This window comes from Tachyglossus aculeatus, chromosome 5, assembly GCF_015852505.1.
Source record: "Tachyglossus aculeatus isolate mTacAcu1 chromosome 5, mTacAcu1.pri, whole genome shotgun sequence".
NCBI classification, from domain to species: Eukaryota; Metazoa; Chordata; class Mammalia; order Monotremata; family Tachyglossidae; genus Tachyglossus; species Tachyglossus aculeatus.
The window spans coordinates 12,128,890-12,145,308 of NC_052070.1; the positions used below are offsets into that span (position 1 = coordinate 12,128,890).

The window sequence follows — 16,419 nt, forward strand, 5'->3', positions numbered from 1 at the left end:
AGAGAGAAGCTCCTATCTACTGTGGGAGGAAGAAACTATACCTTTGTAAATTTTGTCCCCAACGAGAGGTGGTTCTATAATTTCTTTTCTTTATCTTTCCTAGCATTTGCCCTTGCAGAGTTGATTGACAACTCGTTATCCGCTACGTCCCGTAACACCGGTATTCGGAGCATCCAGATCAAACTGGTAAGCTATCTGCGCCGGGAGCTCAGCGGGTGCTGCCCGCCTTCATCCTCCTAACGCAAATAAGACTTAGTAGGTGCTTTCTCTCGGCAGCCGCGGCGCCTCGTGAACAGTGTGTGGTTGCCGGGCTTAGTGCTTGTCCCGAATCAGAGGCGGCTGGAGACTTTGAAAAGTTACTTTTAAGCAAAACTGTTGGGCGGTGGCACGGAGAAGGAGAAAAGAAACAGATCAAAAATTGGGATTCTTCTGGGGGAAGTAGTAAGGGGCCGAAAGACTCTACAGGACCTTTGTTTGTCTTGTCTCATGCTGTTGAGTCGTCTCCGACCCGCAGCGACTCCATGGACCCATCTCTTCCAGAACACCACCCGCTCCATCTGCCATCGTTCAGGTAGTGCATCCAGAGAGGTTTCTTGGGAAAAATCCAGAAGTGGTGCCTACCATTTGTAATTTCATCTCCATACACACTCCCCGCCTCTTTAGCTCCTCCTCCTCTCCTTTTCGTCGATGGCCTTTTTTCCCCCCTTTGTTGATTTTCAGCTTTGCTACGTGGTTCTATCACACCTGAGTTCCCGCCTCTTCATTTGAATTCTTTTCTTTGACTCTTTTCTCTTCTTGGTTTGTTTTTTTTTTCCACCGGTAGAGCGTCTCCTTTCTTTCCCATCCCTTTTCCCGCCTCCTCCTCTCCACTCTAATTCCCTAAGTCCTAAGGCTGCCTCTTTCTCTTACTTCCCATTCCTGGCCTGTCTCGCCTGTCCCGCCGTCATCCCCCGGGCCTGGAATGCCCCCAATCCCTCTGCCCATCCGCCAAGCTAGCTCTCTTCCTCCCTTCAAGGCCCTACTGAGAGCTCACCTCCTCCAGGAGGCCTTTCCAGACTCAGCCCCTTCCTTCCTCTCCCCCTCGTCCCCCTCTCCATCCCCCCATCTTACCTCCTTCCTTTCCCCACAGCACCTGTATATATGTATATATGTTTGTACATATTTATTACTCTATTTATTTTACCTGTACATATCTATTCTATTTATTTTATTTTGTTAGTATGTTTGGTTTTGTTCTCTGTCTCCCCCTTTTAGACTGTGAGCCCACTGTTGGGTAGGGCCTGTCTCTGTATGTTGCCTACTTGTACTTCCCAAGAACGTAGTACAGTGCTCTGCACACAGTAAGCGCTCAATAAATACGATTGATGATGATGATGGCCTGTACAGCAGACCAAGAGACTTTAATTGGGTGACGCCACAGACCAGTATTCTCCGAGGACGGATTTGTCTCCAGAAAGCGTTGGGCGTTTCCAGTCGAGCGAGGTCGGCCAGCGTTTTCCCCTGCCTGGTGGATCGCCTCTAGGGAGGAGTGGCCCCCAGCGAAAGCTCGGTTGGACTGGGCTGGAAACGGGGTTTTTCCAGAGCTCCAGTAGAATAGTAGGCTTAGCTCTTGGCTCCCCTTAATGCGGGCGTCTGGTGGACTCTGCGGTGTAGTCCACCCTAAATTACCTGGAATTGACAAGCCCCCATCAGGGGCCAACCGGCCCAGACTGGCTGACAAAGTTGGACCACTAAAAGCAGCATGGACAGCACCCAAGCTTGGGAGTCCGGGGACCTGGCTTCGAATCCCAGCTCCGCCACCTCTCTGCTGGGTGACTTGGGGCAAGCCGTTTCACTTTTCTGGCCCTCAGCGTCTTCACCTGAGAAATGGGGATTAAGATCATGAGCCCCAAGAGGGACGTGGGCTGATAATAATAAGAACAGTAATAATCATGGTAATTCATTAAGCGCGTACTGTTTGCTGGGCACTGTAGTAAGCGCTGGGTAGATATAAGTTAATCGGGCCGGACACAGTCTATGTCCCACATGGGGCTCACGGTCTTAATCCCCATCAGCGCTTACTACTACTACTAATAATAATAATGGCATTTATTAAGCTCTTACTATGTGCAAAGCACTGTTCTAAGCGCTTGGGAGGTTACAAGGTGATCAGGTTGTCCCACGTGGGGCTCACGGTCTTAATCCCCATTTTACAGATGAGGGAAATGAGGCCCAGAGAAGTGAAGTGACTTGCCCAAAGTCACACAGCTGACAATTGGCAGGGCCGGGATTCGAACCCATGACCTCTGACTCCAAAGCCCGGGCTCTTTCCACTGAGCCATGCTGCTTCCCTAGTACTGTGCCTGGCACATAGTAAGCGCTTAACAAATACCGTTACTATTATTTTGGTTAGACTGTGTCCAATCTGATCGACTTGCGTCTATCCCGGCACTTAGTCCGGTGCCTGGCGGAGAGGAAGCGCTTAACCAATACCGTAAAAAACAAATCAGGCCCTCAAATCCCACTAGTATCTCCTCCTCCTGCTTTCCCAAGGGCAGCAGGATCCAGAGAGGAGGCCGAGAGTTAAACCTGATGGTTTCTCTTAGTGCCCCTGCCTCTCGTGGAGATGTAGCACGCTGAGGATATAATTGGGGAGGTCCCCAGGTAAGTGATCCCTGGAGTGTACTGAAGTTAAAACCGGTGCTAAGCTACCGTGCATTTTCAGTAGAAACTGTGGCCCTGAAGTCTGCAACATAACAGTGTGTTCCGTAGCGATCCGACATTTTTCATTATTTGTCTTGGTTTTCATTCACCGAAAGTAAACGATCGGACTTGAGCATTTGTACGTGACCGGGAACTGCGGTATTTACTGTGCACGCCCTCATATGCTGTCATTTTCCATTCTGTTGTTGTTTTTTTTCTGTATGTTCTGTTCTTTAGCTTTTTGATGACTCACAAGGCAAACCTGCAGTTGCAGTGATTGATAATGGAAGAGGAATGACCTCCAAACAGCTCAACAACTGGGCCGTGTATAGGTTGTCAAAATTTACAAGAAAAGGTGACTTTGAAAGGTTAGCGTTATTCACTGTTTTTCTGAAAAATTACAACTGCGTAAGTAGGGTAATGGAACAGCAGAGTTGCCACCTTAAATGCCCAATTGGGAAATATAACTTTGTCACTGATGAGGTGGTTGAGTTTGGAGGACTAATAATAGTAATTGTGGTATTTAAGTGCTTATTATGTGCCAGGCACTGTACTGAGCACTGGGGTGGATATAAGCTAATAGGGTTGGACACAGTCCCTGTCCCACGTGGGGCTCATTGATTCAGTCCTCATTTTCCAGATGAGGTAACTGAGGCCCAGAGAAGGGAAGTGACCTCCCCAAGGTCACACAGCAGACCAGTGGCAGAGCCGGGATCAGAACCCATGACCTTCTGATTTCCAGGCTTAGAACAGTGCTTTGCACATAGTAAGCACTTAATAAATGCCATCATTAATGAATTAATTCCAGGCCCACGCTCTTGCCACTGCACCCTGCTGCTTCTCACCACGCTAGGAGTCAGAGGACTAGATATGTGGGGTGGGAGTGTTTTTAATGTTAGAACTTTTAGTAATTTAAATCAGTCAGTAGCATTTTGAGCACTTGTTCTTTGTAGAAAACTCTATTAAGTACTTGGGAGAGTACAGTAGAATCAGTGGACATCACCCTGGCCCTCAGAAAGCTTGCAATCTAATGGTGGAGACTGACTCGAAAATCATTCATAGATAGGAGAAAGAAGGAGAGTTCAACCCTTGAGTTAGTGCTTCAGTAATAAGGTGTAAAAGTTTTTCCAAAAGTGCTGTGGGAGGTGGAATGTTACTTAAGTACAGTGCTTAATACAGTGCTCTGCACACAGTAAGCGCTCAATAAATACGACTGATTGATTGATTAAGTGCTTGGGTGGCACAAAAGTGGTGGAGAGGAAGTAGGGGTCTGGTCAGTGGGAGGATTAGAAATCGGGGTAGGCTTTCTGGAGGAGATGGGATTTTTAGAAACGCTCTGAGAATGGGGATGGAGGATAGCGGGTAATGGGATCGCAGGTGGAAAGCGGGAGGGACTTCCAGGCTTAGAGGAGGGTGTGAGGAAGAGTTTGGCAGAGGAAGAGAGGAGAATGAGGCCCAACGAATAGGCAAGCTAGAAAACTTAAGAGAATTGGGGTGTGCAGAGAAAAGAGAGTGTAGGCAGGAGAAAGCTGATTCAGCCCTTAAAGCCAATGACTATTTGATGCGGAGGAGACCGGGTACTATTTGGGAGTTTTTGAGGAGGGAGGAGATGTGCACAGTGACTTTTTAGGAAAGTGACTGGTGTAGCCCAGTGAAACCCGGGCAGGAATGGAGAGGCAGGGAAACTAAGAAACTAGTTGTTAAGACGGAGTAGGACAAGCGGTTTTTCCACATGGAGGGAAAAACCGGCAGGATTTGGTGGCGGACTGAGCGTGGGCGTTGAAAGAGAGAGGGAGGAGGAGAGGATAATGCCAGGGTCGCGGGCTTCGTGGGGATAACTGATGGGAAAGGAGAGCGGCGGATTTGTGAGGGAAGGTGGGTTGAGGTGCCTTTGAGACATCCATGTAGCGGGGTTCTGGAGATGGGAGGGGATAGTACAGTGCTAAATGCTTAGTACAGTACTTTACATGCAGTAAACGCTCAGTAAATATGAATGAATGAGAGGATGTGAGATAGAGAAGAGGAGAGGTCAGGGCTAGAGAAGAAGATTTGCAGTTCATCCACGTAGCGGTCAGTCAGTCCCATGTAGGGCTCACAGTCTCCATCCCCATTTTGCAGGTGAGGTAATTGAGGCCCAGTGCAGTGAAGTGATTTGCCCAAGGTCACACAGCAGACAGGTGGTGGAGCAGGGATTAGAACCCATGTCCTTACTCCCAGACCCGGGCTCTAGCCACTATGCCATGCTGCTTTATATTTGGAGATGGCCATTGCAGTTGTGGGAGTTGATGAGTTTAAATAAATAATCATCGAACTGGATAACTGGAAACCAAGGGAGAAGAAGAGGGGGGTTCATCAGGTTGAAGGTCGAGGAAGATTGATAGTAAAGTCTGGTAGAACTGGCAAGAGGGAGAAAGCCACAGGATGAAGAAAGCTTATTCTGGATGGGAGCGAGGCGGGTGGTGGAGGTTGAGGGGAGATAATAATAATAATGATGATGATGGCATTTGTTAAGCGCTTACTATGTGCAAAGCACTGTTCCGAGCGCTGGGGAGGACACAAGGTGATCAGTTGTCCCGCGTGGGGCTCACAGTCTTCATCCCCATTTTACAGATGAGGTAACTGAGGCCCAGAGAAGTGAAGTGACTTGCCCAGGGTCACACAGCTGACAAGTGGCGGAGATGGGATTTGAACCCAGGACCTCTGACTCCGGAGCCCGGGCTCTTTCCATTGAGCCACGCTGCTTTTGCGAGATAGAAGGAGATCGGGGGGCTGGTGTCGAGGCCCTGGAGTCCGAGTGGGGTGCGACAGCTTGGGGTACATGGAGGCGGTCTAGAGACTGGAGGTCTCCGAGGGGGAAGAGAGCAGTTTGAACCCACAGAGTTTAAATTTCATGGAAATGGCTAAATTCAGCTTTGAAGTCAACGTCTCTGGCAGCCGCCTGCCTCTCCCACCAGCTGTTAGGAGTGAGAGTCTCCTCGAGACTGTAAGCTCGTTGTGGGCAGGGATTGCGTCTGTTTACTGTTCCGTTGCACTCTCCGAAGCGCTTAGTACAGTGCTTTGCTCACAGTAAGCGCTCAATAAGTACGATTGAATGAATGAATGAGAGTCATGGGGCCATCCTGGGGACCGCAGCCATGCCCGTCTCTGGAGCCTGTGGCAAGCGTTTTCCGCAGCTTCCCCAGAGGCCAGGATATAGAGAGGCGGCGTGGCCTAATGGATGGAGCCCAGGCCCGGGAGTCAGGAGGACCTGAGTTCAAATTTCGGCTCCACCACGTGTCTGCTGGGTGACCTTGGGCAAGTCACTTCACTTCCCCCGCGGCTCAATTGCCTCCCCTGTAAAAGGAAGATTAATTAAGACCGTGAGCCCCCTGTAGAACATGGACTGTGCCGTACCTGATTATCTTGCGTCTACCCCAGCGCTTAGTACAGTGCCTGACACGTAGTAAGTGCTTAACAAATGCCATAAAAGGGAAAAAAAGCCGTAGTCAGATCATGGTGCCTTTGCCCTTTCCCGTGTCTTCCTTCACCCAGTCCTCTTGACGTTGGGAGTGAGGGTCTTGGGGAAATTCCCATATTTGAAAGTGGGATTTTGGAAACGCTTGGATATAAGTGCTTGTGCTTATTTTGAGTGTGAGTCTAATAATAGTTGTGGTTTTTATCAATCAGTCAACCAATCAGTCGTATTTATTGAACGCTTACTGTGTGCCGAGCACTGTACTAAGCGCTTGGGAAGTACAAGTTGGCAACATATAGAGACGGTGTCTACCCGACAGTGGGCTCACAGTCTAGAAGAGCGCTTATTATGAAGTAAGCACCAGGGTAGGTGCAAGGTAATCAGTTTGGATTCAGTCCCTGGCCCACATGAGGATCTCAGCCCATGGATTCATTTAATTTTTTTGAAATAATGGAAAAACGGGGAAAATTCCCAGTAGTTTCCATTTTAATGCAGTGGCGAAAAGGAACAGGGTCAGAGTGTAGTGGAAGAAAAGGAAAAGAAAAAAGAGGCCTTTCTTAACACTTGACATCCTGCCTTCTTCCCAGTCTTATTCCCACTGGGCTCTGATGATCACAGAGTAAGCAATCAATATATTTCACTACTACTGCTATCATACTACTACTGTCAGTTTACCCGATATGGGTCTTTGCAGTTAACAGGCTTTCAAGTAATTATTGACTGGTGATGATTAGGTAGGTTTTTATAATTTTTTCCAATTGAACCCACTTTCTTCTTCCAGATACATTTGTAGTTGTGAAAATTTAGTTGAAATTCCAACCACCAATAAGAAGAAAACCCAAATTAAATTTTAAAGAGAGTTTTGCAACACTTACTACTTTAACTATTTCACTTTGGACTGTGGTCGCTGAAATGTTGAGCTACTATTAAATACACAATTTTTTTCTTCAGAAGGGATTTTCCCTTCTAGAACTTGGGGGTGCTGGCAATTTGGATATCTCTGATTGAATGTCATCATTCTCATAACAGTGTAGATAGCTCTCCTCAAGATGAAGATTTAAATGTTGTTAAAGTTTAGATGGACACTGGACTCCAATCCTTGAAATTAAAGCAGGCTGCTTAGTTTTGTTTAATACTATTAAGATCTCAGGTAATTGTGATAACAAGCATTCCAGTTAGCCATTTCCATCTCTTCTGTACACTGAAAAGAAGTCAATCTTTTTTTTTTTTTGAAGAACTGCTGGCCTTGGTGGCATTGTTTTAATGTGGATCAGAAAATGAGGCAACATTTTTGAAATCTTTAGAAACCTGAGATTTAAATTTTAACAGATTAAAAAATTTGTAACTGGGCAAAAGTCATACTGTGTTATCCATATATATATATATATATATATATATATATATGTATTGTTCCCCCCTTCAGTGAATATTTAGTAGTAGGCTAGGTGCTCTGGGAGTGCATTCAATTGTAATGGAAAATGCAGCATAATGGTGAGGTCTTAGATTTTAAATACGCTTCCGTGCTTGTGCAAGACAGTAAATGAGGCCTGTCTGGCTGTTTATGCTATTGCAGATCTCATTAGCTGTAATTGTGTACCATGAATGTACCCAATCATATTCTGATTGGATACATTTATAATTGGGAATGATCAGTGTTGTTTTTTTACCGCTTTGTTTCTTCCCCGGTAGAGAAGCCAACATGGTGATAATTGAAGCTATTAGACTCATTAAGAGCTATTAGGTTGCATAATGAAATGGGGATTGGCTTTATTTTTGGCCTGTCCTAAAATGGGGGTACCCTCATCTTTAATCACTGCAAACTTTATTTCGCAAAAATGATGCCTTCAGGACATCTCTACTCGGATGTCCCGCCGACACCTCAAGCTCAACACATCCCAAAGTGAACTCCTGACTTTTTCATCCAAACTCTCCCTCCTCCCCTGGACTCTTCCGTCACCTTTGACAACTTCACCATCTTTCCCTGTCTCACAAGCCACAACCTTGACGTTATCCTCTGCTCCTGCCTCTCATTCAACCCGCGTGTCCAGTCAGTCGCCAAATCCCATCAGTTCTATCCTCAGAATATCATCGATTAATTGAGTGCGCACCACAATTCATTCAATCGTATTTATTGAGCACTTACTGTGTGCAGAGCACTGTACTAAGCGCTTGGAGAGTACATACTAGATCTTTCTCACAAGCCCACAACCTTGACGTTATCCTCTGCTCCTGACTCTCATTCAACCCGCGTGTTCAGTCAGTCACCAAATCCCATCAGTTCTATCCTCAGAATATCATTGATTCATTGAGTGCACACCACAATTCATTCAGTCGTATTTATTGAGCACTTACTGTGTGCAGAGCACTGTACTAAGCGCTTGGAGAGTACATACTACACTTGATCTTTCTCACAAGCCCACAACCTTGACGTTATCCTCTGCTCCTGACTCTCATTCAACCCGCGTGTTCAGTCAGTCACCAAATCCCATCAGTTCTATCCTCAGACTATCATCGATTAATTGAGTGCGCACCACAATTCATTCAGTCGTATTTATTGAGCACTTACTGTGTGCAGAGCACTGTACTAAGCGCTTGGAGAGTACATACTACACTTGATCTTTCTCACAAGTGCACAATCTTGACGTTATCCTCTGCTCCTGACTCTCATTCAGCCCGCGTATTCAGTCACCAAATCCCATCAGCTCTATCCTCAGAATATCATCGGTTAATTGAGTGCGCACCACAATTCATTCAATCGTATGTATTGAGCACTTACTGTGTGCAGAGCACTGTACTAAGCGCTTGGAGAGTACATACTACACTTGATCTTTCTCACAAGCGCAGAACCTTGACGTTATCCTCTGCTCCTGACTCTCATTCAACCCGCGTGTTCAGTCAGTCACCAAATCCCATCAGTTCTATCCTCAGACTATCATTGATTAATTGAGTGCACACCACAATTCATTCAATCGTATTTATTGAGCACTTGTGCAGAGCACTGTACTAAGCGCTTGGAGAGTACATACTACACTTGATCTTAGCCAGAAGGCCAAGAAACGATGAAACAATGAGATTGTGTTCGCCGAAAATATGGCTGTATGGTGACATAGTTTCCCCTAGACTTGACCTGATGTAAATTAGGATCTGTTCTAAAACCTTTGGAAAAAATATGAAATTCCTTTATCTGCTGTATGCTATTATGTTAAACACCATGAAATTATCGCTCAATCTTAAAGTCATCCAAAATATTACTATATTAAATGAGAAGTTGTAGTGTAACTGAGTCTTAGCTTAGTGGAAGCAGAACAGGCCCAGCAGCCAGAGGACCTGGGTTCTAATCCCACCTCCACTACTTGCCCGCTTTATGACCCTGGGCAGAGTCACTTAAATTCCTTGTGCCTCAGTTTCCTCATCTGTAAAAATGGGAATTCAGAGCCTCTTTTGCCTCCTACCCGATTATCTCGGATCTACACCAGTGCTTAGTTTGGTGCTTGGCACATAGTAAATGCAGAACAAAGACCATTATTATTTCAGGACAACAATAAGCTTATTAATACAAGTTTTCATTTCAGTGACCACTCGGGGTATGTTCGCCCTTTGCCAGTGCCTCGTAGTTTAAACAGTGACATTTCCTATTTTGGTGTCGGAGGGAAGCAAGCGGTCTTCTTCGTTGGACAGTCAGCCAGAGTAAGGACACTCCTTTTTCAATATTATACACTTTCAAAAGTGAGATTATATCATTTTAAATGATCTGATGTTTTCTCGTTTGTGTAAATACTACCGTCATGGTGTCACATCTATTTGTTTTATTCCTACTAGATGATCAGCAAGCCTGCAGATTCCCAGGATGTTCATGAGCTTGTGCTTTCAAAGGAAGATTTTGAGAAAAAAGAGAAAAATAAAGAATCAATATATAGTGGATTTATCAGGAACAGGAAGGTAAATATTCCTCAGGCAAATGTTCATTTGGTGCTTTCTCATCACATAAGATTGCCCATTTAATGTACCACTTTTGTCATCTTTAGTAAAAACAAAATTTGCAATTTATTAGAATAAATACCCTTTTCAGTCTTACTTTAACTTAAAGTTCATAATTTATATGTTTTTCCGTGGGATCTGTGCATGCAGAGTTATATATATATATATATATATATGTATATATATATTTATATCTTATATATATTTATGTTATATATACCTATCATATATATATATATATATATATATATCTTTAGTTCCAATGTACAAGCAGTGTATAAAATTTGTAAAGGGGGGGAAAAAGACTGCAGAGGGTTCTTTTTGGGGAGAGATATAATATCTCCCCCAAAAGATAAAGATATACAAATAAAATAATTATGCATGAATAATTTATATACATATTAAATAAATATATTAAATATATAATTAATTAACTATATTGAATATATATATATACATATATAAATATATATGTGTCTTTTCCAAAGGGGGGAAAAAGAACTTTCTGCAGACTTTTTCCCCCCTTTACAAGTTTTATACACTGTTTATACATTGGAAAAAAGAACTATTATATTTTGTTTTAATTGAAAGGGGAAGAGAACACAAAAATTCCTAAAGCGTGAAACGTGGCTATCACTAATAGTAGTAGTAATAGTATTAAGCACTTACTGTGTGCAGGACACTGTACTAAGTGCTAGGAAAGAATACAGAGGTGGGAGTTAGACTTGGCCCCTGCTTTCCAAGGGGGGGCTCCCAATCTAAGATGGCACTCACACTTATATAGTTCTTCAGTTGATCAATAATAATAATGATAATAATTATGTACTAAGGGCTGGGGTGGACACAAGCAGATCAGATTGATCAATAATAATAATGATAATAATTATGTACTAAGGGCTAGGGTGGACACAAGCAGATCAGATTGAACACAGTCCCTGTCCTGCAATGGGGCTCACTCTTAATCCCCATTTTACAGATGAGGTAACTGTGGACCAGAGAAGTGAAGTGACTGGCCTAAAGCCACACAGCAGACAAGTGGCCGAGGCAGGATTAGAACCCATGACCTTCTGACGCCCAGGCTCTATCCACTAGGCCTTGCTGCTTCCCATCAGTGACATTTATCGAATGGTTACTATGTGCAGAGCACTTTTCTAAGTACGTGGGAGAGTCCAATCCATGAGAATTAGCGGACCGGTCTAATATATCATCCTGCCCACGAGAAGCTTACATTCTACAGGGGGGAGACAGGCAGACAAGACAGGTCCAAGTTACTCGACCAGGTTGAAAGTGGGTATCCACTACAGCCTTTCAGCTTGATGCTGTTTTGCTTGCCAACTTGTCCTTCCCAAGCGCTTAGTACAGTGCTCTGCACACAGTAAGCGCTCAATAAATACGATTGATTGATTTTGCTACCACACTATCCACCACCTCCCAAAGATAGGCTGGTCATCTTGTTTAGATTTTTTGTTTTTGACCTCCTTGTCTAGCTTTGCACGGTTGATTTCTCCTTTTTTTTTTTAAGCCTGCCGATTCATCTCATATCGGAAATGACGATGAAAGATTTCTACACGGTCTGATCCTAGAGGAAAAGGAAAAAAACAGCTTCACCGCAGTAGTTATAACGGGGGTGCAACCGGAGCACATACAGTACTTGAAGAATTATTTTCATCTCTGGACAAGACAATTGGCGTAAGTCGCGGTTCTTTTCGATGGATGGAGAGAACGGAATATGGGTTGTGTTCTTCCTTTGAAACCTTTCCTTTTGAAACCTCCAAAGTTAGTGAAGATCTTTGTTACTCTGATGAAATTAATTAAGGAAAATAGCATTTATTGAGTTGGTAGGTGAATTTTGGCGAGTGTTGTGTTTTAGACTGTGAGCCCACTGTTGGGTAGGGACTGTCTCTATATGCTGCCAACTTGTACTTCCCAAGCGCTTAGTACAGTGCTCTGCACACAGTAAGTGCTCAATAAATACGATTGATGATGATGATGTTTTGAAAGTTATCTATGTGATATTTTTAAAAGAGCAATAGCTACAGCTTCACCGCAGTAGTTATAACGGGGGTGCAACCGGAGCACATTCAGTACTTGAAGAATTATTTTCATCTCTGGACAAGACAATTGGCGTAAGTCGCGGTTCTTTTCGGTGGGTGGAGAGAGAACGGAATATGGGTTGGGTCCTTCCTTTGAAACCTTTCCTTTTGAAACCTCCAAAGTTAGTGAAGATCTTTGTTACTTTGATGAAATTAATTAAGGAAAATAGCATTTATTGAGTTGGTAGGTGAATTTTGGCGAGTGCTGTGTTTTAGACTGTGAGCCCACTGTTGGGTAGGGACTGTCTCTATATGTTGCCAACTTGTACTTCCCAAGTGCTTAGTACAGTGCTCTGCACACAGTAAGCGCTCAATAAATATGATGATGATGATGATGTTTTGAAAGTTATTTATGTGATATTTTTAAAAGAGCAATAGCTACTGTAACACTTTCTATAAAGCATCTTCCTGAAATTGCCAAAAAAGAACCTTTTAAATAACTATATTTTACCCTTATTCATCAATCGTATTTATTGAGCGCTTACTATGTGCAGAGCACTGTACTAAGCGCTTATTCGACACAATGACTATATATACTTGAGACTTTAGAACTGCCCCGTCTTTTAAGTGGTTATCTGCTGAGGCACCACTTTAAAGCTTTCATTGTTCCCAGTGAGAATGTTTTGGCCTTTAAACTACTGGACCAAATGAGCATTTTTCTTTTCTGGTGCGCTGTAGTTTTCTCCTCCCCCAACAAAAGTTTAATTCTTTTTTGTTGTACAGTAGGACTTCTATGCCTTTATTTCACCCAAGAATCATTTTGTACAAGTAATCTCGTTGTCGTACCTCCAGTTCCAATTGACAAGAGAACATAAAATCTGTGTAAATTCACCATGCCTTCTGATGACATAACACAGCGTCCCAAAACTCCACTGAGTCCGTTCAGCGCAAGGAATTAATTTCCCTTCCCTCATGCCAGTCAGTTCATCATCATCATCATCAATCGTATTTATTGAGCGCTTACTATGTGCAGAGCACTGTACTAAGCGCTTGGGAAGTACAAATTGGCAACATATAGAGACAGTCCCTACCCAACAGTGGGCTCACAGTCTAAAAGTTCCCCCTTTGCCCTGTTCTGAGCAGACTCCTAACCTGGCCCCTCCCTTGAAATAATAATAATAATAATAATAATAATAATAATAATAATAATTGTAGTATTTAAGTGTTTAGTATCTGCCAGGCACTGTACTAAGCGCTGGTGTGGGGGGTGGGGATACAAGCAAAGCATCCTGGCCTAGTGGGAGTCAGAAGGTCATGGGTTCTAAACCCGGCTCCACCACTTGTCTGCTGTTTGACCTTGAGCAAGTCACTTCACTTCTCTGGGCCTCGGTTACCTCATCTGTAAAATGGGGATGGAGACTGGGAGCCCCATGTGGGACAGTGTCCACTCCAGCGCTTAGTTCAGTGCCTGGCAAAGAGTTAAGCGCTTAACAATTGAATTGTACTTTCCAAGCGCTTAGTACAGTGCTCTGCACAAAGAAAGCGCTCAATAAGTACGATTGAATGAACGAATGAACAAATACCGTAATTGTTATTATTACTAAATCGGATTGGACACAGTCCCTCTCCCGCATTGAGCTCACGGTCTCAATCCCCACTTTAAGATGAGGAAACCAAGGCCCAGAGAAGTGAAGTGACTCGCCTAAGATCACACAGCAGACAAGTGTGGAAGCAGCGTGGCTCAGTGGAAAGAGCCCGGGCTTTGGAGTCAGAGGTCATGGGTTCAAATCCCGGCTCCGCCACTTGTCAGCTGTGTGACTTTGGCCAAGTCACTTCACTTCTCTGGGCCTCATCTCCCTCATCTGTAAAATGGGGGTTAAGACTGTGAGCCCCCGTGGGACAACCTGCTCACCTTGTAACCTCCCCAGCGCTTAGAACAGTGCTTTGCACATAGTAAGCGCTTAATAAATGTTATCATTATTATTATTAAGTGGAGGAGCCAGGATTAGAATCCATGTCCTTCTGACTGCCAGACCTGTGCTCTATCCACTAGGATGCCCCTCTTTTTTAAAAACCAAAAAAGAAAGCGAGTCAATCATATTTCTACCTGCTGTTGGGTAGGGACCGTCTCTATACGTTGCCAGCTTGTACTTCCCAAGCGCTTAGTACAGTGCTCTGCACACAGGAAGCGCTCAATAAATACGATTGAATGAATAAATATTTATTGAGTGCTTAGTAATAATAATAATAATAATAATAATGGCATTTATTTAGCACTTACTATGTGCAAAGCACTGTTCTAAGTGCTGGGGAGGTTACAAGGTGAGAAAGTTGTCCTACAGGGGGCTCACAGTCTTAATCCCCATTTGACAGATGAGGGAACTGAGGCACAGAGAAGTGAAGTGACTTGCCCAAAGTCACACAGCTGACAATTGGCGGAGCCGGAATTCGAACCCTCGACCTCTGACGCCTCTCACGCCGCTTAGTGCATGCAGAGCACTGTACTAAGCGCTAGGGAGAGTTCAACACAACAGTAGAAACATTCACTGCCCACAAGGAGGTCACAGTAGTGTGGTGACACAGTGATCCTTGCTTCCAGCCTTTGCATTTAATAATGGCATTTATTAAGCGCTTACTATGTGCAAAGCACTGTTCTAAGCGCTGGAGAGGTTACAAGGTGATCAGGTTGTCCCACGGGGGGCTCACAATCTTCATCCCCATTTTACAGATGAGGTAACTGAGGCCCAGGGAAGTGACTTGCCCAAAGTCACACAGCTGACAATTGGCGGAGCCGGGATTTGAACCCATGAACTCCGACTCCAAAGCCCGGGCTCTTTCCACTGAGCCACGCTGCTTCTCCTGAGCCACGCTTTCGCTACAGAACCATCATCATCAATCGTATTTATTGAGCGCTTACTGTGTGCAGAGCACTGGACTGAGCGCTTGGGAAGTACAAGTTGGCAACATAGAGAGACAGTCCCTACCCAACAGTGGGCTCACAGTCTAAAAGAAGCGTCCTTATTCTTTGCTTCTTCCATTTGCCTCCTCTACTGCTCTTATTCCATGACCTAAAGGAAGAAATGCAAAGTGCCCTCCCTCCACACATCCACCAAGCTAGCTCTCTTCCTCCCTTCAAAGCCCTACAGAGAGCTCACCTCCTCCAAGAGGCCTTCCCAGACTGAGCCCCCCTTTTCCTCTCCTCCTCTCCATCCCCCCACCCTGTTTGTACATATTTATTACTCTATTTTACTTGTACATATTTACTATTCTATTTATTGTATTTTGTTAGTATGGTTTGTTTTGTTGTCTCTCTCCCCCTTCTAGACTGTAAGCCCGCTGTTGGGTAGGGACCGTCTCTAGTTGTTGCCAACTTGTACTTCCCAAACGCTTAGTACGGTGCTCTGCACACAGTAATGCTCAATAAATACAATTGAATGAATGAATGGATACCTCCTTCCCCTCCCCACAGCACCTGTATATATGTTTGTACAGATTTATTACTTTATTTTACTTGTCCGTATTTACTATTCTATTTATTTTGTTAATGATGTGCATCTAGCTTTAATTCTATTTATTCTGACGACTTGACACCTGTCCACCTGTTTTGTTTTGTTGTCTGTCTCCCCCCTTCTAGACTGTGAGCCCATTGTTGAATAGGGACCATCTCTATATGTTGCCTACTTGTACTTCCCAAGCGCTTAGTACAGTGCCCTGCACGCAGTAAGCACTCAATAAATACGATTGAATGAATGAATGAATGAAAATCCACACTGTAATTTACAAAACCTCTTTCAGACTGCAAGATCAAGAAATCTATAGAGGATTGTGAGAGAACATTCATTCATTCAGTCAGTCGTTATTTACTGAGCGCTTACTGTGTACAAAGCAGGGTAATAAGTGCTTGGAAGAGTATCCTATAACAATAAACTGACACATTCTCTGCCCCAAACAACATTTCCAGCTGCTCTTGTTAGACTTAGGCGTAGAGTACTGAAATTATAGACCTATAATTAGGTCCATATAGACCTATAGACCTAATAGACCTATATAGACCTATATTTAGAATGTGGGGAGGTGCTCATTCATTCATTCATTGAATCTGTCAATCATTCAGTCGTATTTATTGAGTATTTAATGGGTGCAGAGCACTGTACTAAGCGCTTGGAAGAGTACAGTACAACAATATTGAAGCAGTGTGGCTCAGTGGAAAGAGCCCGGGCTTTGGAGTCAGAGGTCAAGAGTTCAAATTCCGGCTCCACCAATTGTCAGCTG

The 16,419-nt window shown here is 44.1% G+C and overlaps 1 protein-coding gene across 1 annotated transcript in view; it reads left to right on the forward strand.

The window, feature by feature from the left end:
* The window catches only part of SMCHD1 (structural maintenance of chromosomes flexible hinge domain containing 1), a gene marked incomplete at its 5' end in the record, with an annotated part of 180,781 nt that overhangs the window by 44,149 nt on the left and 120,213 nt on the right, over window positions 1–16,419 (forward strand). Inside the window, 5 exons of the mRNA XM_038747255.1 lie at window positions 104–186; window positions 2,920–3,050; window positions 9,709–9,823; window positions 9,956–10,075; window positions 11,637–11,803. Of these exons, the coding sequence (XP_038603183.1) occupies window positions 104–186; window positions 2,920–3,050; window positions 9,709–9,823; window positions 9,956–10,075; window positions 11,637–11,803 (616 nt within the window). The remainder of the gene's footprint in view (window positions 1–103; window positions 187–2,919; window positions 3,051–9,708; window positions 9,824–9,955; window positions 10,076–11,636; window positions 11,804–16,419) is intronic.